This window comes from Harpia harpyja, chromosome 11 (genome assembly GCF_026419915.1).
Source record: "Harpia harpyja isolate bHarHar1 chromosome 11, bHarHar1 primary haplotype, whole genome shotgun sequence".
Taxonomy (NCBI): domain Eukaryota; kingdom Metazoa; phylum Chordata; class Aves; order Accipitriformes; family Accipitridae; genus Harpia; species Harpia harpyja.
This window is the reverse complement of record NC_068950.1, coordinates 2,363,921-2,387,521: the sequence shown is the minus strand read 5'-3', so window position 1 is coordinate 2,387,521 and position 23,601 is coordinate 2,363,921. Positions and strand designations below refer to the sequence as shown.

Here is a 23,601-nt window from a genome sequence, read left to right as displayed (position 1 = left end):
GTGCTGTGGTTTTGTTATTGTAGTGTCTCTGTGTCTAATATGTAAAACCAAGAGGAGAAATGGCTGCTTCTCAGTTCCTTCTCACTCCCCTCTCTTAAGAATGAGTTTTGTAGGTGGCTTTTTATTTGGCACTTCTTTTTTTTTTAATTTATAAAGTTATAAGGCAATAGTTTCCTTTTGGTATGGTAAAAAAAGTAAAGCCATGAAATATGGCTCTCAAACAGGAGCCATCAGACATTGTGTGTTGTAGTTCCACCTAATGTTTACCTATGAAATATTTTGAATACCTTTTACAATTGTCATAGTTGCTGCTTCAGTTCTGTAGCGTTCCTGTAGAATGGGGGAAGGGTTCCGTGTGAGACAATTGAAATGTTACTCATATTTCTTTTAGGATAATATGCTAATTTTACTTCGTGTTGTTTAAAAAACAGAAACATCAGGTTTTAATTTGTTCGATTTGGGTTTCTGTGCTTAAAGAAAACCCCGAGGCCACCAGAACTTGCAGTGCTGGGAATGACACCCCCCCCCCCCCATCCATCTATCTGATATTTTGACAATAAAATCAGATACAGTGAGAAAGTAATTATAGGTTCATTTTGGAGACAAAGAGGAATGCTTTAACAGGGAAGCTGAAACTTGATAATTTAGTGTTGTTGCTCTATCGCATGGACAGTCTCTATTTCTGAAGTATCACATCACCCTGCACCCTTCCAGTTTTTAGTTTCTGCCTCTGCCTAATTAGGCGAGTTAGCAAAACAAGTAAACACTGGTCACCAAAGCCACTAGGACAAAGTTAAATCTGCTCTGAGTTCCTGAAGATACCTGACCTGGATTTACTGAATACAGAAACTTCTTCATGTTCCACTGAAACTCTTCCTCTTTCTTAAGGAGATTTATGACGAAGTCACTCTGCTTTTTCTGGAATGCTGTAGTTGTTTGAAATGTTTCTCAGCTGTTGTGTATCTCTATATATAAATTCAGATTTTATGTTCTGTATTAATCATTCATATGCAAGTTGTTACCTTTGTCAGTTCAAGAGAGAGGAATTACCTTGTATGGTGTAAGGGTGAGGAAAGAGGGAAGAGATTCTCTTTGATCCCTGAAGCATCGGACATCTGAATATAGAAAAATGATTAATTTCTCAAGAAAACTATTTTCTCCATGGCTTGCTTCTGCTGGTTGGATTTAATAGGTGGTGAATATATCCTTAGCATTAAAATAGTGCTTGAGCTCCTTGTATCATTAGAATCACTGTTAAAAGGTGTCTCTGCCTGAACTTAGCTGTTTTAAAGGGGTTTTTTTAATCTGACATTTAAAAAACACTAAAAAAACTATATGCTTGAGGGAAAAAAAAATTTCAGTAGTTCTATTTTAGATTAATCACAGCATATCTGTCTGTTAGTTGTAGTTGTTTGCAAATGGCCTTTTAAGAGTTATTTTATTGGGCAGTACCATTCCAGACCAAAGGTCAGGGTCATAATCCTCGTAATATCTGGTGAGTCATAGATTTGTCCTGGAATCCAATTCTGGAAGACATTTATAGGACATTGCCAGTGTCTGATCCACTGGAAGATATTCCAGCTGGGGGAGAAAATGTATTCGCCTGCCCTTTTTCAGCTAGGTTCATTGCCCTCTTGCATACTGTGAATCAGTGTTATGCTTTTGGGCATTGTAATGTGTTGTCCAATAAAATGCTCTTAAGTTGTAAATTGGTTTCTGTGAGCCTTTGGGAAAGCATCTCATTAATAAGGGAAGGTTTTTTTTATTATACCAGATACTAATTTAATTACCCTCAGTTGTGAACAGGATCTTCTATGATGTTTATGAGCCTCTTGGTCCTAAATATTTCTTTGCTGGATGAGGCCCCTGTTTCAATTAAGTCTATCAATGAGCAATAGGTCATTGCTGGCACTGGCCCATGCAAAATGCTTCAGAGGCCCCGACCGTCAATCCCTGTAGTGAGCAGATGCGGGATAATGTGATGCTCCCAAAATTCTCAGTCTTAGTTCCAAAACTGTTGATTTAAGCCCAGAAACAACCATAGCGGGTTTGCTTAGTTTCCATGCTATGTGTGGTATCAATTGCTGTTGTACCTTTAGCTCTAGTAGTGCTGGTTCTGTTCCCACCCAGTCGAGGTAACCCAAATCCTTGGACCTTCTAGGTCAGTTTAATTGGTCAGCACTAGCCAGAGCTGTGGCCCTTCTCATTAGTCTGTGTCGAAATCAAATCCTTTCGAAGATATGTTTTTCCCTGCTAAATAAATCTTCTTGCAGTTCCAGTGAGTGACTGAGAGAGGAGATGTGGAAGAGGAAGGGAAGAGCATGGGTGGCAGTCCTCTGAGGTTTTAGCTCTGTCTTTCTCAGGAATACCTTCTGTGCCTCTCCAGTTTGAGAAGAGCTTGCCAACACAACTAATTCATTTTTGCACCTTCCCAAATTCTTGATATGAGTAAGACCAAATGCTACCACTTAGAGATGGTACATGCAAAAATATTTTTCTTCATCAGTTTTGAGTTTACCAGTGCTCCTTTTCTTTAGATGGCCATCTGTGTTTTCTAAGGTTAGATACCTATTATTTCTGTACACCTATAACAACCCTTCATATGTATCTCTGCTCTTATATATCAGTCTCAATGTGTGCAGGTTCCTGTCACTTCTTCACTGTCCTCTGTCCCTCATTCCTCTCTTCACTGTTTTCTTGACCCCTGCAGTTCTCTATTAGGCTGTCCAGAAGAATAAAGAATGCAAAGAGATCTTACATGCAGAAAAAAGAAATCAAATTCACTAGTATTTGAATGCTTGTTCTCATCCTTAAGTGGAGTGTGGTTGGTTCAGCACTGTCTGCAAAAGTGTGTTGAATAGGGAAAGATGGAGCCTGGTTTATAAATGAAGTATGCTTATAAAACAGTCTGATTCCTCTGTCAGTTTTCAAAATTCTCTTCTCTTACATGGGCAAAAATAATGCCACTTGGAAATCATTAAGTTAATTGTGTTTCAAATAGACTCTTGGAGAATCAGGTCCTTGGATGCAACTGCAGTTTTCTGAGGCTTTTCTGTAGCATTTTCCTGTTTTCTAGTATGTTCTCTCCTGTTGTGTAAAGAATCTTTCAGCAGCATAGGAAACTAATACATAGCACTATTAGATGTGTCAGCTGATTGAGTGAAAAATACCTCCCGAGAGTGATATAAGCTGTTATCTTTAACAGAGCAAGTGCATGATTTTAAAATTGAAATACAATTTTAAGTTAATATCCCTTTTACAGTTAGCTTAACAAAGTACACAAGCTTTTGAAGTAGAATTGGTCCTACTAATCATTAATAGGGAAAGAACTATCGAATGTAATCACTGAAGATATGTAAATGTCAGGGAATATGAAAGTCTAGTTAAGGCTTGATAAAGTGTTTATAGATGACTATATTACACAATTCTAGATGAATAAAGGGGACTTCAAGAGAAGAGGTGATGTTGCCAGGCCAGGTGGGAGGGCAGTGGCTGTAGAACGCTTCCTTCCATCGCTGTGCCTGTTCTGCCCTGAAGGGAACCTGTCTGTAAGCTAGACTTGAATGCAGCCCAGCTTGACCTCATGGAGAATTTTTTCTATTTCCTTTTGTCCTACAGTTTGCTCCTTTGTCTCAGGAGGAAAGAGGTTTCCATTGTCAACTAGTTGTTTGTTGTTGTGGCGTGTCTTTTAATAAGCTGTTCATTTTCTGGTGATAAGTGGAGGCCTTATCAACGCTGAAATAGCTAGTATATTTGTTATTCTCCACATAGTTTTAGCTAGTGAATAATTTTGATAGGTTTTTATCATACATTTGCAGAGGCACATGCATTTGAAATTAGATATAGGGCCTTTTGTTTTGTTGCACAGGGTGTGATGTTGGTAGAAATATCAAAAATAAGAGAGAAGTTACAGGAGGTGATTGTTTTTGTGGAAATTTTTTGTGTGCAGGCACTCAAAGTGCAGTATTCTGCTCTTATTTCCCACATTTGTGGAAGTTGCATAACATGTAAGCATCTGTCGGACTGTGCACTGTCTTTCTCTCAGTCTTGTTTTTATATCTATCTTAATTTACTTGTGTTTAAGGCCAAGTAAGCATTTTGCTCCTGTTCTTAGAGGTGTACTGTCATTATGGAAAACACAAGTGAGCATTTCTCTATGTAAGCCAGGAGCCTTAAAGCAGATCACCAGTCTTGGCGCCAGGCGTGGGTGATAGTTCTGTTTGGATGAAGAGACCTTAAATAGTTTTTTCTCTGTGCTTTAAACAAAACAGGATTTTCTCTAGCAAATACAGTGTTCATCTTCCCAGTTTTGTTCTATTTCTCTTTTAACAGGCATGCCCGAAATATATGGGAAGAAACCAATCCTGGTTTCCTTTACTGTCTGAGTTGCTGGTGTCCTGCTTCTGCTGAAGGATCTTATTTTATAGATGGACAGAAAGACTGCAGAAAATATTTGACACTACCAGTTGTCATCCTGTTTTCTCAAGCAGCAGTTATTATAAGGAAAAAAAGAGATTGGATATTTTACTATACTATTAATGGTTTTATGCCTTTTGGGTGAGCGAGGGCTGCTTTAGTTCCTTTATCTGGAAACAGTTCTTTTGCGAAGCTAGAAAAGTGGTAATGCTCTGATGGTGGTACTACTCTGGTGATTCAGTGGTGCGTTTTGAACTTTACTGTACTTACTTCAGCTCCTACTAATACTCTGTGCAGAAAGGCAGCTATTCCTACGGAGCCAAATAAATTGCTGCCTTCTTGAATGTTATCAAATTTGAATTGAGACACATGGAAATAACCTTTGCAAATATGAGGAAAGCAGTGCCCTCGTTGAGTGGAAATTAAGCAGAGTACTGTTAGTGCATCTGGTAGTGTCTCTTTGTGCTTGCATGAGTGAATTGCATCATCAATGATTCTGAGTCTTATTGAAGAAGCTTGAGTATTTGGTGTAAAATGAAGAACAGAACATGCACAACAAGGATGCTCACTGAAACACCTGAGCTTACTCTGCATCTCTTACAAAATTAAGATCTTTTATGTGTCACTCTTCCTTTACCCTAGATGGGAATGACAGGAATAATTTAAGACTTTTTTGTGTGTGTGTTTCAGATTGTGCAGTGAATGTCCATAAGAACTGCAAGAGTTTACTGGCTGAATGCAGCAGCATCAGACCCAAGGTGGGTTTTAAAATTTGTTGTTCTTTTATAATAACAGTGCTTGGCATAGTAAGCTTAATTTAGTGCTAGCGTTCTAATTTACATCAGTATAGGATCTTGCCCTACATCTTCAAGACATCGAATAGTTATTAACTTGTCATTATAGTAATTTATGACAATGTATGTAGGGAAAATAAAGTTGAAACATTTTATTGCTGTACTGAAAATTACTTACCATTGCTTGTGTCTGTCAGAACTGTGACTAACCCTTATAAGGATACTGAAACCCATCACTTTTTTGGGGAACATAATTGAATTATATGGTACCTTTGAATTTTATGCCACTCTATTTTAATAGGTTGTGCCATCTCAAAGCAAGACAGAAGAGTGTGAGGGGTGGAGGGGAATTTGGTTAAAACAGTTGTGTATAGGCTGAGCAATGCACAATAAGTGATTTCATTTTTGAACTGTGGTGAACTTGATATATTGCTAATCTGTTCATTTTTTATCTGTGTCACTGTGCTGCCTGTGATTGCATGTAAGGTCACAGGTTGGTTTCAGATAGCTGTCTATCTGTCGGGGTTTTTTATTCTGGTATTGGTTTTGAAAACCATTTCCTCCTCCTTATAACTAATTATACTTGAGGGAGTTTTAGTTTGTTTTAACCTGCAAGTGTTGATGATTTCAGAGACTGATAGCAGATTAGGGAGTACTATGAGGGGGAAAAAAGAGAGCAGAACAGCTCAAACCTGGCCAATTAGAGGTTAGAGGAAGTGCTTTCAGCCATTGGTGATTTAGAATGTAACTCTTTTGAGGGCAGAAATGTTCTTGTGGGGTTTTTGATATATACTTTTAAACTTCTCAAGGCATTGTGCATTTTCCTTTTAAACCGAAAAACTCACTTGCTCTGATGCTTTCATTTCCATTCTTTACCATCTCCCGCACCTTCATGGTTGAATCAGCCCTGACAAACCACTCCTGAAGAGAGCAAAGAGGGAGCGGTAGCACAAAATGATACGAGGAATGAAGTCAGAAATGAGATCCTCAAGAGTGAAGCAAGACTCCCCAAAAGCCATTTGTTACAGACTGTATTACTTATTTAATTTCTTTGCAGCTTTGATAAATTGTATCTCAGTGAATTGTAATATCCTAGTGTTGTAAGAACAAGAAAGCTGTACAGATTACCAAAGATGCAATTTTAAATGGGCAGTCTAAATTTTTGTTGAAACTGGCTGGATTAGTTTAGTTAGTATTGCTGTAAACTAAACAGCAGCAAAGTGTAGGTGGAGACTGTCTACATAAAGGGTTTGCTTTCATTTAATAAATTATTTATTATCATAGCTTTAATTCAGCTGTAACTTAATTTTTGGTTCTATTTCAGTCTGATTTATACTTTATGGGATTTTTATACAAAATGTTAACGTCTATATGCCGTTCTTCCGAAATGTGGAAAAAATCAAAACTGTTACTGTGTCAAATCTTTTATACTTTCCATATACAGCTTCACTTACAGTTAGTGCTATATGATAGGAAAAATATGATTCACTTTGGACTGAGTTTGGTCTGTATGTGTAAGAATATTGTATTTTTTCCTACAGCAGAAAGATTTGCAGCACAGACCTTCTGGATCTCCACAAAGTTCGCCCCAGTGCATTTCCCCAGGTTTGTACTAAAGAATGATTTCTGTGCTCAAGGCTTATCTGTTCGATTGTATTTTTTTCTTTAATATGTTTTAAAGGCTATACAGAGCGTGTTATTGAAGTATAGAAAAGGTCTCTTTTAATAAGATGGCTTCATTTTTTTTTCTATTGGGAATGGCTTAGAGGCTCCTAGCAATCTCCTGTGTGTTTTTATCTTTTTATCTTTTTATTTTTCTTTATACCTTCTTGCTGTGTAACCTCAAAATATCATGGTGAAAAGGGATCAATAAGCTAGTTTTTCATTGATTGTCTATTCTCTGGCCTCTGAAAAGACTAGAACTGTGAACTTTGTTTTACATCAGATTTTCATAATTGTCTATTTAAAACTTGCCTGCAGCTAGTGGTTGCTAGAAATCTCTAAGACAAGCTAGCACTAATGGTCTGAACATAAATCTGTGTTGAGATGAAGTGGGAAAAGGGATCTGGGAGAAAAAAACAAGAGGAAAGAACAGCTCTGTTGCAGCACAGGCTTTGAAATAGCTTTTTGCTACTGCAAAAGACATCACAGCCACAGCTGTATAATTTAAATGGCATTTTAATTTGTAGATGTTAGGAAGTCTGCATTAAGAGAACAGGCTTCTTGGTGCTCAGGTGATTGACCGTAACTGGAGCAGAATTATTTTCTGCCTTGCAGTTGGTCCATTTGGTTGCTTTGATGGCTGTAAGAAACACAGTTGACATGAATGTCTGAGTATTACTATGTGTGTTTCATATGTTTTTGTTAGGTATCATTTGACTTGCATTGCAAGGTGTACTTCTATATGGAATGATTCTTACCAAGAGGTAGCGCAAAGGGAATAATTGTTATAAGAAGATAAGTGGCTGTTTGCATTACTGAGAATGGTTTTGTGCATTTAGGGGAAAGTGCAGAGGCTAAAATAGGAAACAATAAGGAATAATGAAAATAGGAAAAGTTGGCCGTAGGGCTTGTCGTTGAAACAGCTCTGTGGTATACAGTCTGGTCTGGTGTGATAGGTTAACAGTGATCGATACGGGCTCTCAGCAGTGTGCAGACAGTGCTAATTGAACTCAGAAAATGGCTTTTTGTTGGTGCAGACTCTGCTAGGCAGCCAGTACTTATTTTCCATAGTCAAAAGCAGAAGCTGGAAGTTAAAGGAACAGCTAATGGCATGGGCATCATATGTCTTCACCCACAGTAAAACACGGCAGACTGCAGTGCCCAGTAAAAAAAGGCCAAAGGTATTGTATCAATGTAAAAGAGAAATACATTTTAAGAAAGGTATAAACTGTGTTGTTTGTGTTCTCCCTATCCCTCTCCCCATGTTTTGCCTCTGGAGATTTTTAGATTTGGCCTACCATTGTGAAATAGAACTTGTTCTTGGCTTGTGGAGCACAGAAAGAGAACTTGATGGCTAATGATTTCAATACTTCCCAAACGGAAATGGGAGGACATGTATTATTAAGCTTTTCTTTAAGAAATCTGCCTTTACAAATCTTGCTAATATTTACTTAGTCTCCTCTTTCGGGACAGTGGGCTTGGAGCTCATCACCTGGAGATGATGGAAGAGGACTCAGTTTACCCCGTTTGTTGTAGATTGAGAATGTGCTATGTGTGTAACCAGGAGATTGCAAACCCAAACAGATTCTGGGAAAGGTATTTCCAGCAGTAAGAGATGTGGTGATATAATTTCTGTTAACTGTCATTGATGAAACCTTTGCTGCAGCCCTAATACGATTCTAGTCAACTGTTTCAAGGAAGGTGAAATGAGAGACAAGTAGAAGTAGAGTATGGGATATCAAGAAATGTGGAAAAACCTGTTTCATAAGAAAAAACATGAATACCTTTATTTAGCTGTGTTTCGTTGAGCAAGGCAGAAGTAGAGGGAGAGGTAATTGTTAGTGGAGGTACACCAAGGAGTGCAGACTAAGAAAGGGGAATTTGGGGGGATGGGTAGATACCAGTGTTTTTACAAGAAAAATTGTAAATTGGCGATGCATAAACCTTGGCGGGGAACTGGAGACCCTCTTGAACTGCTACAACAGCATGGTCCTGAAGCAGCCTCCCAGACACAGTACTGGAAGAGGAGTTTGGTCTGGGTGTAAGACAAAGGTTGCTTGCGATGGCAGAGTCCTGGGTTCAAGGGTCCATGAGATTTCTTCTGCCCCCATGTCCTTAAAAGCACTTTGAAAAAAGGGCAGCTGCAGCCCTTGTCAGTGATAAGTTTTAAAGATTGTCCGGCTGATTCTTCATCTTTGACTTCCCTGAAGTTCCTTTTCTAAAAGGATGTATTTTGTCTCCTGTTCCTTATCATTCATTACAGACATTAGTGCTAAATAATTGTATCCATTTTTTATAAGTCTATTACAGGCTTCCATGTATTGTGTAATAGTGATTAAAGTTTTAAATATCTTTCCAGTTCACAGTCTGTCTAGATTTAAAAAGCATTAAAAAGCTGCGGTATTAAAATTAAATTTAGCTCTGGTATCTATTATGTTCAGTGTGTGTGCATGCAGATATAAATCACTGTGTAGCAATAAGCATTGCAAAGAACTTGTGGGTTTTATGTGATCTCAGATTTTTCTTGTTTGCCATGAAATGTTCTGTGCCCTATACGGTAGGGTGTGAATAATTGTGTGTAGGTTCTGGTGTTTTACTAAAGGAGAAGATACTTTGCAATTTCCACACTAAATGGGCACAGTAGGGACCAATTTCCTGCACTTCAGACCTGCTGATTTAGCCAATACAGTAAGTTAAGTGGCAGCTTTACATTTCTAGAAGGATCACAGGTAGTATAAAAACAGTGCATCTCTGGGGCCACTTTACTGTGCCAAGTCTGAGGGCAGCCAGTAGTGAGCATGGGGAATACAAATTCAAAAAGCAGCGGCAGAAGCAATACAATACCAGCTCATCCTGAGCTGTCTTTTTGTGGTTCCTTTTCAAGAAAATGGAATGAGAATGTTTTTTTGGACAATGAGCTCTTGACATCCAAGATCCTGTCTGTTCTCCGTCCGCATTCAGAGAGAGGTTTGAGAGCAGGCAATCTGCAGTGTACGCCTCATTTTCTGAGTACCAATTCAATTTTTGCCTCTCTAGCTGCTTCTTTGAAGGAGCAGCCCCGAAGTCTTCTCCTGGGACCGGATGGCACCCCAGTACTATCACGGAATCTCGGTATGACTATCGCCCAAAGAGGAAATTCTCAGTCTTCATTGAATACTGCTGGAGCTGTTAATAAATTTGGGTAAGTAAACTGCTTCTTTTCTAATTTACTAGCTTCTGCTGCACCCCCTAACCCCCCCCAGTGTGAAAAGAAAAACGATTGCAGAGCTAAAGCAAGAACTCACATTGGTTTTCAAGCTCAGAAGAGATTTATTGAGCTTTTAACGCTGAAATTCATTTCCCTGAACAGTAAGCTTTTTTGCTTGTTTGTTTAAATCACCTTGTCTTTAGTCCCTTTGTACTATGTCATGAAAGATAGCATACAAAATAGGGCAGTATTTGAGTATCTCTGTCTAGATTATGGTTTTCATGGGTATATTTGTCTTCAGACTTGTTGAAATTCAGTAATCTCTTCTGAGTTCAGTTATTCTAGGTTGTGCTAGTTCTGACTATTGTAGAAGACAGCAGTGTGTTAAATTGTAGGATACCTTGATCAAAATAGTAGACAAATTCAAAGCTATCTGCTGTTTTAAAGTAGTTGTTTACTTTTTATGTGCCACAGTTATGCTCCCTTCTCAGTGAAAGTGCCCTTTGTACTCTGAACTGGCTATGGCTTGTCACCAGGTGATGTCTTTTTAAAATGTCATACCAGAAGTTGCATACTTACTCATGCTGCTCTAATTAAAACTGTAATATTTCAGTGATGGAGTTGCTAAATTGATCTGACTGTTTAAAGTTGGAGTGCAATGATACCTTTTATATATTTATTTTAAGTTAATTGCACTATAGTTAACAAAAGATGCTTGTTAAAGTAGTTGGATTTTTTTTTTTTTTTTGTCAAGCAACTTTAAAAAATGTTAATGTTCTGTTTTGGTCCCTTGGCCATTTAGACTAATTTCAGGAGACATGGATGAAGGGGATTCAGGCTTTATAAAATTTAAGCAGACTTCAGATGACGTTGTCTCGCTTGCACCTTCAACAGCAGACTCCATTTTTCTGGAAGGTATGGAATTTCTGTGCTTTTCAGGATTTTTATGTAATTTCTTACACGGTCTTAAAGCAGCGCTGAGATGTTTTTACTCTTGTTGTTGTTGTTGTTAATGATGGTAATGAGGGAATATGGTGGGAAAAAATTTAATAATAATTGAATTTAAATGTGCTTTTGGTCTAGATGCGTATTCTGTATCACTCCGAAGTGAAATAGAAACAGATGCTCATGAGTTTGAGGCGGAGTCTTGGAGTGTTGCAGTGGAACAGTCTTATGCAAAAAGGCAAAAGAAAGACGTTATAAAAAGGCAAGATGTCATTTATGGTAAGAGTATTTGTTATTCTTATAACTTTTTCTATTTCATAGTGCCATTGTTTTGAAACAAAGCAGTAATCATTTTTATTGGCTCCAATTTTGACTTGTGCTTGAAAACTAAAATTGAGTGAAGATTTTCAAGTCTGTTACCTGTCTTAGTGTGCATAAGTCCTCCTATTAATGATTTTAAGCAACCCATAGTTTTCAGTATGCCTGTGTAAGCAGCAAAGACCAGCTATACAATTAGGGAATAGCTCAACTGCAACTGGGAGATGTCATTAAATAAGTAGGTTCGGTCACTGTTTGGTTGGGAGATTACAGGGCAAGTTTACGAGCTTCACATCAGTCATGCAAAAATTGTGGTGAAGAAGAAGGTGGTGCAAAAGATGGTGGCTGTCAGAGCCTGCTCTTTTATATCTCCCTAGTCACTGCACAGCATATAAGTGACTTTTAATTTTTTTTTATTTCCCCTTGCCCAGAACTAATGCAGACTGAAATGCACCATGTTAGGACACTGAAAATAATGCTGAAGGTATACTCCAAAGCCATGAGAGAGGAACTGCAGTTCCCAAATGCAGTCATCAACAAGCTCTTCCCCTGTGTGGATGAGCTGCTGGAGATGCATGGGCAATTTCTGCTCCAGTTAAAGGAGCGACGAAAGGAATCCTTGGAAGAAGGCAGTGACCGAAATTATATAATCCAGAACATTGGAGACCTCTTGGTAAAACAGGTATGAATCAAAATCTACCAATGTTGTTGACACTATTAAATTTCTAAAGAGCTAACTGTAAGGTTAAAGTTATGTTATGTAAAGATTGATTTAATAGTGGGTTTAAGATTATCTTCCCAGTGTAATGTGTGAGCATGACTCCCAGGAACATACCTGGTCACAAATAATACCAAACGTTCATTAAATGTTCTTTGGGCATATGTGTATGCATGTTGTGGGATATGTGAATGCAGATGGTTTGGTTCTATTTTTCCTCTGTTGCAAAAGTAAAGTAACATATTTCTTGTGCCCATCCCAAACATGGCTCTCCATTTAATGCCAAGCTTCTTGGTTCTGACCTTTTAAAAATGCAGTAAAGATCCTTTGAACTCATTACAGCTTTAGCACCCATTCTGGTATGGAGTGGATGCAACACTTTCTTTCATATATCATGACCATTTTTTGCCCTTCGCTTTTTACAGTCCTCAGACTTTTTAAGTGCAGAGGCCCAGAAATCCTTTTAAAAATTCTCAGGATGACAACTGTCATTTAATATTTGGTTATCTTATGGTATTCCAAGTTCTCAGATGTCACACCTTGTAAATCTCTCATTTCTGGTACAGAAGAAATTGAAATATTAAAGAAATGTCTCAGAAATCGGTTACCATAAAACCGTGTTAAACATGGGTCTTGCAGTGGAGGTAGGTTTACTCTTAATGATTCATGTCTTTCATTCTTATATTTCAAATTAGTTTTCAGGTGAATATGGGGAGAGAATGAAAGAAAAATATGGTGTGTTTTGTTGTGGACACAATGAAGCTGTTAGTCACTATAAAGACCTGCTCCAAAGCAATAAGAAGTTCCAAAACTTAATAAAGGTAAGCGACAACCAGAAGTCTCCCATTCTTACTGTGCAAAATATACTTGACCACTTTGGGTTTTATTTTGTACTTGAAGATCTCTTAAATTTGAATGAGCAGGATTAGAGGCATAGTCTCGTTATTTGATGGGTTGTTAGCTGCTTGTATTTTAGACCTTTTGAGCTGTTTGGACACAAAGCCACAATTAGCAGGTGTTAAATTTGAGGCAGGCTTTTGAGAGCACATAGGACTGGGGAACAGAGTATTTGTTGTTGATGGCTCTATCACTGACTGCCCTACTGTGTGGCCATCTTTGTAAATTGGCTTGATAATAAATTATATCAATGAGAAATGCTGTTGATGAACTACTATAGAAAAAGCAGGTACTCTTAGTCAAGTTTTGCCCACTACCTCATCTTGCCAAAACCAGAAGATTGGCTCCAGGGTGGTTTGTTTATCTGCTGTACACTGTAATGTGCAGTTAAGAGGAAGGGCTGAAGAGACATGGCCAAAGTGGAAGCCTGTAACCTGAATCTCAGGTGGCATTGCACAGTCCTAAGTATTCTCATTTTCCAGTCATCAGTAAGTGATACTGTGTGAACTTTCCAACATAGCTCTATACTTATAGCTTTTCTTAACTAGGTGTCTTTAAAAGTGAGAATCCTTTACTTTCAAGGAACTAAGTAAGTGACCAGAGTTTTAAAATATACAGCCTCAGTCCTTGTAAAGAAAGATCTCGGTACTGTATTCTGCTGTCAGGATTGTTCTGTACCTGCAGTCAGACTAACTAGTGGGATTCTGATGCTTTACAGTCTTCCCTTTCTAAACAAAAATGTGTTTCTGTAGATCAGCCTACTCGTGAATATACAGTGGTAAAATAAACACTTATTTTATTCATTATTGACCTAATTTGGCTGTTAGGTTATTGGGTCTGTTTTAAAAAGATAGTATTTTCTATGTATTTAAGGACTGATCTTATTATAAAAGGCAATCACTTAGCAAATAGGCAGTCAGACAGTTCAGATTTGGAACTTTGCTTGGCTCCAGATTTAGTTAACAGTAGTTGAAAATAATACCTAAAATATTTTCCAGTAATAAAAGCAATTTTTATAGTGTTATCAGGAGTTTTGCTTTAGTAAAAGAGTGCAGCTAATTTTGTGGTGCTATGCCTAATTGTACAAAAATGTTTTGAGGCAGAAAATGTGCAGATGGAGAGGCGAGGGAGTTAGAAGAGCAATATATACAATGGGTGTGATGAGCCTGTCTTGTTTTCTAGAAAATCGGCAACTGTTCCATTGTGAGGAGACTTGGTGTTCAGGAGTGTATTCTTCTAGTTACACAACGCATCACCAAATATCCAGTCTTGGTGGAACGTATTATTCAGAATACAGAAGGTAGGTTGTTTAATCTTTCCTAGAAGCCTCACAGTTGCCTGCTGATCCTTTTTCTCCCATGTTTTGCATGTTCTTTCCTCAGACAAGGAGGGATAGGCTGGTACTCCCTTGTACCTACTTTTCACTTCTTTGTTAGCTGAAGATGCTGTTCCAGATGCAGATCCAGATCAATCTCACCTCATCAGAGGGTCAAGAGCAGCATTCAGTTTCAAGTCTGAAACCACAAAACAGTAGTAAAGCTTGTCAGTTCATTAGAGTTTAGAGTTTTTAAACTTAAGCTCTTAGGAAATACTATTAGATATTCAGTATGGAACCTTCATGTTAAAATATGTTTGGGTGGCTCATATCTTGCATTCCAGAGTTGAAAGTGTGACTGACTGCTACTTTTTTCTCTTAGCTGGAACTAGAGATTATGAAGACCTGACCCAGGCCCTTAGTTTAATTAAGGACACAATCACTCATGTAGATGCCATGGTAAATGAGTGTGAGAAGGGGCAGCGCCTTAAAGAGATTATGCATAAAATGGAGCTAAAATCATCTGGGAAATGCAAGAATGGGCTTTTCTTCCGGAAGGATGACATGGGACAGAGGCGGCTTCTACTGGATGGGATGCTGTACTGGAAAGCTGCATCAGGGCGACTCAAAGGTAAAGGACCAGGAAGGGGAAAAGTACAACTAGGGAACAAGATTTTTTTTTTTTATATTTTTTTTTTTTTAGTAACTGTTTATTACCGATCGATCGAGTATAAAATAAGATGACAATAACCTGCTTGTTTAATAGGATATTGAAAGAAATAGCACTTGTTCTATTCTTGTCTTGTCCAATAAGCATCTCTATAATGGTCCATGGTAAGTTCCTTATGGTGTTTGCTTATTATCTGTCTGATCTGCTTTCCAATTCAAGTGGGAGGTCTTTAGATAGATGACAAAGCTTTGAGTCATACTGACTTAGTCTCCTGTGGAAAGGCATTATCTTGTGCGAGCTCTGCTTCACACTTTGAAAAATTGTGTTGTGCCAACCCCATGACACCTTCATTCTGCATAATGTCTGTTTTGCCAGAAAATCAAAACAGTGTCCATCAGCAAATATTTTAACAGCTTCATTGCTCAAGTGTTCAAGGAAAAGCTTCAATGGCACATAAAATGCAGCCAAGAGTAGGTGGTACTGTGAATGGCTGCAGTTCCAGAAGAATCTGCTGTTGAGGCAGACCTGTTCCCTCGTGAGTGTTCGAGTTGCTGTTTTTCAAGCTTTAAATAGGCTCTATTTGTATTGTGCTGGTTCTGCACGACTACAAGCTGTCTGTGGACAACCCAAGCGGAAGGCATTAGCCCACCCAATATTGCAAATGTTCATGTGCTATTCCCTGACCCACAGGAAATTTAAGTCAAGCGATTTTTTTAGTCTGGACAGTCTTCCTGCTTTAAAATCTTCTTTTTTTTTCTCTGTTGTTACTGTAGATATTCTGGCAGTCCTGTTAACTGATGTACTGTTGCTCTTACAAGAAAAGGACCAAAAATACACATTTGCATCAGTGGTAGGTATTGTTCTCCTTATTTAATAGATTCGCTTAGAGTATTTATGAAAGTGACAGTAACTACAGAAGAGATACAGTTAGAGATGTTAGACACTTGTTATGGTAGGTTCAGATGGAAAATTAAGTTAGTAAACCAGCCAGCTATTACAGAACCACTTCTGAAGTAGTTCTGGTACTTGTTGAATCCCTCCCGCTGTCCCTTAGTGCAAAATAGCGGTCCCTTGCATCAGCCAGTTCTAGCTGCCAAATGTCCTGTGGCTTTCTGATGCCCTGAGCACGTTCTGAGGTTCACTGCTTCTCCTTTTCTTGTGCTGTGACTTTCACTGAACTTTGTTAGGCTCCTATTTTATACAAGTCATATATGTTAAACGTGCTAGAACCATGCTTTGAAAGGCACTTGCAAGTAAGGTCTGCTTCTGTGTGTTAATGTGAAGGGGAAGAACGTTCCATTTTGGTTAGGGACATGGTAACCAGGGTCATGGTAGCCTAAGATTTACTGGGGGCAGAGAACTTTCCTGAAGTAAATGTAATAAGCACTAAATGCAAATGTAATTACTGCAGCACTCTAGAACACTCAGTGGATTTGCTTGCTTTTCTAGGGCATTTCTACAGGTATCCTCAGAGCAGTTAATTGTGTACATTTTGTCCTGATCTAGTTCAGTTATGGCTGTAAGAGAACCAGTAACAGAGAAACTATTTTATGTAATTGTTTTCTTGGGTGTATTTTTTTTCAAGACATTAACATTAGAGCTGAATTCTAATGGCAAAAGCTATTTCGATGACCTCAGGGCTGTAAAAGCAACTGCTTTTCAAATTACCCTTCTTCTAATGCACAGAGTGGGGATACTTTCACAAATCAGGATGGCTGGAAGTTGTTTCCTCTTGAACAGCATTAGGTGAATCTTTGAACAATAGTTCATTTTATGACATTGACTCTGATAGACTAATTCTGCCCTGTTCTCCAAAACACATTTGAGCTATGAGCAGAAGAGCAAGTTCATAGAGGGGAAAAACATACATGTACAGTGTCTTTACTGTTGTGGCAGTTTTCCATATGACTGCCGTTGCTTTGAGATAAGTGTGAGTAGCTTACATCAAGGCTAAAGCATTGTTCCCAAGAAGTAAGAGCATGCATACATGCTCTTAGTCAGTATGGCTGCTCCACTGGCAAGGTCATGCCCTTGTTTATATGTCCCCTAGTAACTTTTCTTTTCTGTGAGCATATATTATACAGTTGCTTATGACAGTCCCCAAAAGCTGATCTCTGCTACATGGTGGATTCCCCCCTCCCAGTAACATGCTCTGCAGTTATAGAGTGATCAATTTTTTGCATCGTTGTATGTATACAGTTCATTTGAAATTTAGATATCACTTCTCCATAGATAAATCAAGCCAGAGGAGCAAATGGATCTGCTCAATGATTCTGTTTTTCCAGTGACCTCTCTTCATGGCTTGAATTGCAGTACAGCTGCTCAGAGAAGCTGGCAAAACATAGTGTCCCTGAAGTCTGTTTCACAGTTCTGTTTTATCATCATTCTAGATTATGTTGTGAAGGTTCAGCAGTTACAAAGAGCTGTTTTCTTCTAGGGAGGATCTTTCTAGGCTACATATATTGGACCTATGCTGTATGAAGCGTAGATAGGTTTTCAGTAACTAATATCCCTCCTGTAAATTTGTTTTCATTGCAAAGACTGTCAGCTAATCCAGTTATTCCTTAGTTACACAATATACTATCTGTCACCTTGTTTTATTATTCACAGGGCCTGATGGCACGCTGTAACACCTCTGTGTTATGTTTTTATTTCTTTTGTAGCTAACTTGCCAACTTAGAACTTCTAACGCTTCTCTTTCACTTCACACATGTGTCGTTAAGGTTTTTGTTTTCTTTTTCAAATTTTGTTTTTGCGTCTTTTTGAGCAAAATTTTTGAGCCTGTTCTTGACTTCTGGGACCCAGGGGGAGTCCTCAGGTGTTTAAATTGATACACACTTTAACATTCAATCGGTACCAAGACCTCTTGTTTTTGAAATGTACATTCTTCATTCCATGTTTTCATCTATGGTTGATGAGTAAAAAATGACAATGTAAAAAATGTCATGTGAAGAGGCCATAGCAATAAAGTTATAGTGTTGCAAAGTTATGGGTCATGTTGGCCCTGTATAAGTAGGAAGATGGGGGGAGCTAGGAAGCACAAACCCCAGAGAACGTGTATAATGTAGTGCAATAAATGATATTTTGTTTTACAGGACTCTAAACCACCAGTTATCTCATTGCAAAAGTTGATTGTAAGAGAGGTAGCTAATGAGGAAAAGGCAATGTTCTTAATTAGCGCTTCCTTAAAAGGACCAGAAATGTATGAAATTCACACAAGCTCAAAAGAGGAGAGGAATTCCTGGATGGCACACATCCGCAGAGCTGTAGAAAGGTAAATTACGAGTGAAAGTGGGAGGATTTGATTTCTTGCTCATCTGTCTTCTCTTCGCAGGAGTCATAGGTGTAAATTTATTGTAAAAATCCATTTGACCATCCCTAAACTTTCTTTGTAAGATTGAAGCATGCAATCCTGTTTGTGTTCGTTGGGAAGAAGCCACTCATAAAGATGTAATAAAAAACAGCCAAAGACTTTATTCTGCTTTTTTTAAGAATAAACGAAAAAATTGGTTCACCGTTGCCAAATACAACAGGACTTTGGATAAGGGAGGAAGATTGACGCACAAGATAAGCCACATCCTAGGCAAAAATTTCAGGTTGAATCCTGAGATGGTTTTAAGTTGTCTAACTTGTAAATCAAACATCTGTCTGTCTCTTCCTTTTTACAGCTGTCCTGATGAAGAAGGAGGAACATTTAATGAACCTGAAGCAGAGAGGAGGCTAGCTGAAGCAAGAGCTGCTAAGTTAAAAGACTTTCAAGGTAATGACTTAGTTATATATTCCACGAACTGCTTCTCAGCATCATTTGTGATTTATGACTGTCTTATTCTTTTATCACATAATGTGATCAAGTTTCTCCTTCATAAGTCTTTCAAGGTAGTGCAAAATATAGAAATAGTTAAGTTAAATAAGCCTAATAAGCTTTGTGTGCTCCATGAGTTTTTCCCCTTAACTGTTAATTATATCTCTGCAAAATATAGAAATAGTTAAGTTAAATAAGCCTAATAAGCTTTGTGTGCTCCATGAGTTTTTCCCCTTAACTGTTAATTATATCTCTGCATTTGATGCTCTGACCATAAAATGAGTAATTGAACGTTGTACTCTGACAGTGATTAGGAAGGCAAAACTGAGTTTGCTTCTTCCTTTAGAGCGTTTGAACATGAAAGATGACCTGATTATGCAAAGTCTAACTGAGAAGCAACAGATTTATCTAGAAATGTCTGAAATGAATGGGTTTGAAGACCATTCCCAAGGATCTCGATCAAGGCTACTTCTTCGGGGGGATATCTCAGAAAATCTGCAAGGAGAGGCAATTTTGAGGTCTGCAGTGACAGAAGGTAAATACAATGTGGGAATGTGTATGCATTCACTCAAATGCAGGGGTGGGGATAAGCACATAGGATCTAAGTACAGATCCTGAAAATCACCCTGTAATAACATAATACTTTTATGTAACACTGTTCAGACTTCCTTATTCTCAAAACCAATCTGCAAGGTACGTAAAGTGCACCTTGTGTGTTTAGGTAGAAGACCTTGTCCACAGATTGGATTTTTTTATTTTTAAGGGTCAGCCAGTAGAGTCTTAGGATGAGTCTATTCAGATGGGTAACTGAGTGCTCTAATAATACACCAGTCCTGAAATATAATATTATATGAGGGTTATATATTAAAATAGCCTATCTAAAGATAGTATATTTAGAAAGAAAATAAGCTCAAACATAATTTTTATTTTGGGAAAAAAAAGAAAAACCAAACACACAAGGCTTGATAATCTAACTTGCAATCAAGGAAGAGGTCATCTTTATACGTGCAATACAAAGAGCCTGTCGTAAAGAGCTAGTCACGAAGGAAAATTCATCTGTACTGCAGGCAATTTCTCAAACTGCCTGATCTTTTAATGTATTTGACGGTTGAAATTTTTTTTTTTTAACTTGTTAGAATCATGCGCTTGTCTTGCTGCATAGGCATGGCTGTTTACATGACATGTTCTCCTCTTTCCTAGCTGAAAATCTCCAGAACCTTATCTTCACTCACTTAGGCAATGGATCCTGTCAGCCGGAAGATGGCTCTGGGTCAGGACTCCCCAGGAGAGCAGAGACCTTTGGAGGATATGACAGTAGTCCCTCAATTTCAAATAAAAGTAAGAAAGGGACCATTCAGCATTATTCTGAGCTTCTTAGCTCTTTACTGTGTTTCTCTGTACAGAGAATGAGATAAGAACAGTGAATTAAGTGAGGCTCTGATATAAGGAAGCTTCACCAGGCTCTAAAAGGAGGATAAGAGCAAACTTCTAGCATGTTGTATCTTTTGCTTCTGATACCAACACTAGAGAGCAGAGTAGGGCTCTCGGTGTTACGCTAAGAGCATGACCTTAACCCATACTTTATAATTACCACAATTCCACACAGAATTTTAATTTTGTTGGGGAGGTGGGGAAGCTTGACCTGAAAACCTAGGAAATTCAAATTCAGCTGCCTGCTTTTATTATTGAATCATGAAAACTTTTTTCCACTTTCTTTTGTACCTGTGGAGTCACTAAAGAGTTGCTGAATCCTTAGATAATATAAATGGTCCTTTTGGCACAGACGATTTATCAGTTAATTAATAAAATGAGTGGAAATACTAGATACTATTTATCTCTGGTTTTGCTTCAGGCATTTATTGAAAAAATAAAATGGTCTTTACTTCACTGGTTGTTAATCTCCAGAATACTTTCTGTTGTCTCTGAAAGGCTATATATGTCTGTCATACTATAGGTGCTTCATATAGTATGGTTTCCATCTCCTGCTAGCTCCTTCCATGCTTACAGTGGTGCTGCTTTGAATAGAATTTTTCTGCTAACAAGTATTCCATGTTATGAGCTTGCAATTCTGGTAGCCACAGATGATCATTTTCATGCATACATTGTGGTTGCTTCACTTAAAATAGTATAATGTAATTTGAACTTACTCTCCCTGTTTACCTTAACCCACTCTCCTCAAGTTTTTATACTTTTTTGAGCAGTTCTACTAGTCACTGTTGTCTGCTCTTCTACTGAATCAGCATGGAGAAGCCATGCAGTTGCATATTGGTTCTAACATCAAAGTCACAATTCTTTTCTGCTTGCTCTGTTATGCAATGAGTTTTCACAGGCCCTGTGCTGGTGTGAGCTGCTCATACTCCACTCTTCTTTCAGGTGGTAGTTTTAGGAAGAACAGTGGTGGTGACCAGAGACAGTGGGACTGGAGAGGCCCTGCAGTAAGTTCAGATGTGCAACTCCATGACCTCCCTTCTGATGCAGAAGAAGGATCTCAAACCGTATGTTGGGCTTATGCATTATTTAAATGCATTTCCTCGTGTTCCTCTTCATAATAGTGGTGCAGAACAAATCTTGTAAAGTTAAAAATTGTAATAGCTGGTAGGGCTAGACTGTAACAGAGTTCTGTCTGTCAAATTACTGGAGTCTATTAAGGATGTTTTGTGGGGGGAGTTCATGGCTTAGCACTTGAGAGGCATGATCATTTGGTTTTATATTTATTCACTTGATGCTGTACCATTAACGCTAGTTTTAATCACTATGCATCTGCTTCAGCCTGGCCTCTGATTTAAGTATTTTTTTATATGTGTATGGGACCAATCTCCACTCCAGCAATAAACGCTGTTCCCTAATGAGATGAACCCTTCCAGCTTGTTTTGGCAGCACTACCAATGCCCAACAAGTGTCTCTAGCGCAGATGTTGGTTTTTTCTTTTTTACAGAGTGATGTAACAAGGCTGGATGACAGCAGTGGTTTTCAGCCCACCATAGAGTCTCAGGTATGTTACTTGGGCTGTTAGGAAATCTAAGGAGAAATAGCCATATTATAATAGCATGCAAAAACAAAACAAGCAAACAAAAAAAAATCACCAAAAAGCTCAGTATTTTTAATGTCTGTGGAACCAGAAGCACATTAACAGCCTGTACTTTATGACTCTAACGCATTATGAATGCAGAGATAAAAGTCCCATTAGAAAACAAAGATGGGTTCTGGGTATGTAGACATGCGTTTCAAAGAGCTGGATAACTACTTTTCCTGCATCTTTGGAGGGTTTGCATGTTCTCAGCTCACTGACAAAACTTGCCTCTGAATCACGCATGAGTGCTATACCTGTGTAGTGATTCAGTGCTGGAGCATGGGAAGAAGTGGTCATTAAATAGCTCATGTGAAGAAAGCTATGATGAGGATTGCTCCCTGGAATCCCAGTGAGATTTGCTGGGCACTGATTTACATCTGTGCAAGGACTGATACACTGAAATTTGTCATGCCTGCATATTGCTCTGTTGGCTGTTACTGTGTTAAAGTACTCTTGTAGCCATGCTTCCATTGTGTGTGTTTTTGTACAGATAGGGTTGATTATGTTCACTGTTTAAAAATTTTAAAAAAGTCTAATGCATCAAAACAGAGCTCTGTTCAAGTGTCTAATGTCTTTTTTCCTCTCCCTACCTCACCTCCTCTTCAGCTTGTCCAGAGGATACAAACACTGTTACAGTTGCTCTTCAGTCTTCAGGTAAACCACTATTTACTATCCAAGAGGTTTGTTAGGCATTAAATGTAATAAAATTTATGCAGGTGTGGAGAGGAGCTACCTTGAAAATATCCCCTAAAGCTAGAGTGAAGTGCAGAATTTAAGACCTGACACTCAAGGAAACAAACACTGTGTCTGGTATTTTGGAGGAAGTGTTAGATCTGTTGTCTTAAGTAATTGTTTCCTTTTTCCTGCTCACTTAAATGCAATTCTTTTGCTACTTTGAGCTCCATCTGCTTTCCATGCTCATTTCCTCTTAAAATTGTTGTTGATATACACATGTGTGTATGTATTAGTTGTTTTTACTGTAACCTTGTAATCAGCAATATTTTCACTGATTGGATTCAGAGTAATAATTCTAGGTGCAAGAAATGTTAATTTGGACATATGTAAGCATAACTTATTTGCTTGTCCATCATCAGTATCATGTCAGTCACAATGGGCTGTACAAGCTGGAAGTTAGATCTGCTCTTGAAGACAAAAGTCTCTGTGATCTAATCTGGTAGATGCTCTTGTCTTTTGTTTAGCCGTGCGTGTTTTTTGAACCCATGTGCCTTATGCTGAAATTCTTATTTCCCCTCCAGGCAGTGATATCTCAGCAGGACAGCTACATTGAGATGCAACGAGCCACCATGGTGGACCGGGAGAAGCAATATCGGCTGCAGTCTACACGAGGCAATCTGCTGCTAGAGCAGGAGAAACAGCGGAACTTTGAAAAACAGAGAGAAGAACTGATGAATATACAGAAACTTCAGAGCCAGCTGAAGCTGGAGCAGCAACGCCTGGAACGGGAAAGGGGTCGGCAGCAGAGGGAATTTGAAAGCACAGAAGCTCGGCTGCAGGAGCGTGAAGAGGAGACTCGGCAGCTGAGAGAGAAGTTGAATCAGGACAGGGAAGAACTCGAGAGGCAGCGGGAGGCCTATCAGCATGACCTAGAGAGACTGCGGGAAGCTCAGAGAGCAGTTGAGAAAGAGAAGGAGCGTCTGGATCAGCTAAGGAAGCTGAAGAAGCAGAACACAGTGTCAGGCACATTCTCCCCAGAAATGGGACAGGTGAGGAATTCGTTGTCTTGGAGTTTTATTTCTGTTAACCTGCTTGTTTCTGAATGAAGGTTGCCCTTTTTGCAGAACTAACC

The 23,601-nt window shown here is 38.6% G+C and overlaps 1 protein-coding gene across 4 annotated transcripts in view; it reads left to right on the top strand.

The window, feature by feature from the left end:
• The window catches only part of ARHGEF18 (Rho/Rac guanine nucleotide exchange factor 18), a 48,428-nt gene that overhangs the window by 21,767 nt on the left and 3,060 nt on the right, over nt 1–23,601 (top strand). For 3 of the 4 annotated variants that reach the window (XM_052801040.1, XM_052801039.1, XM_052801041.1), the window contains 18 exons: nt 5,107–5,174; nt 6,752–6,815; nt 9,909–10,053; nt 10,862–10,974; nt 11,143–11,283; nt 11,754–12,004; nt 12,736–12,861; nt 14,120–14,237; nt 14,635–14,883; nt 15,696–15,772; nt 18,018–18,196; nt 18,591–18,682; nt 19,071–19,259; nt 19,925–20,062; nt 21,098–21,219; nt 21,660–21,716; nt 22,401–22,448; nt 23,051–23,518. In XM_052801040.1, the coding sequence (XP_052657000.1) occupies nt 5,107–5,174; nt 6,752–6,815; nt 9,909–10,053; nt 10,862–10,974; nt 11,143–11,283; nt 11,754–12,004; nt 12,736–12,861; nt 14,120–14,237; nt 14,635–14,883; nt 15,696–15,772; nt 18,018–18,196; nt 18,591–18,682; nt 19,071–19,259; nt 19,925–20,062; nt 21,098–21,219; nt 21,660–21,716; nt 22,401–22,448; nt 23,051–23,518 (2,645 nt within the window). The remainder of the gene's footprint in view (nt 1–5,106; nt 5,175–6,751; nt 6,816–9,908; nt 10,054–10,861; nt 10,975–11,142; nt 11,284–11,753; nt 12,005–12,735; nt 12,862–14,119; nt 14,238–14,634; nt 14,884–15,695; nt 15,773–18,017; nt 18,197–18,590; nt 18,683–19,070; nt 19,260–19,924; nt 20,063–21,097; nt 21,220–21,659; nt 21,717–22,400; nt 22,449–23,050; nt 23,519–23,601) is intronic. The other variant, XM_052801042.1, reaches the window with a different exon arrangement.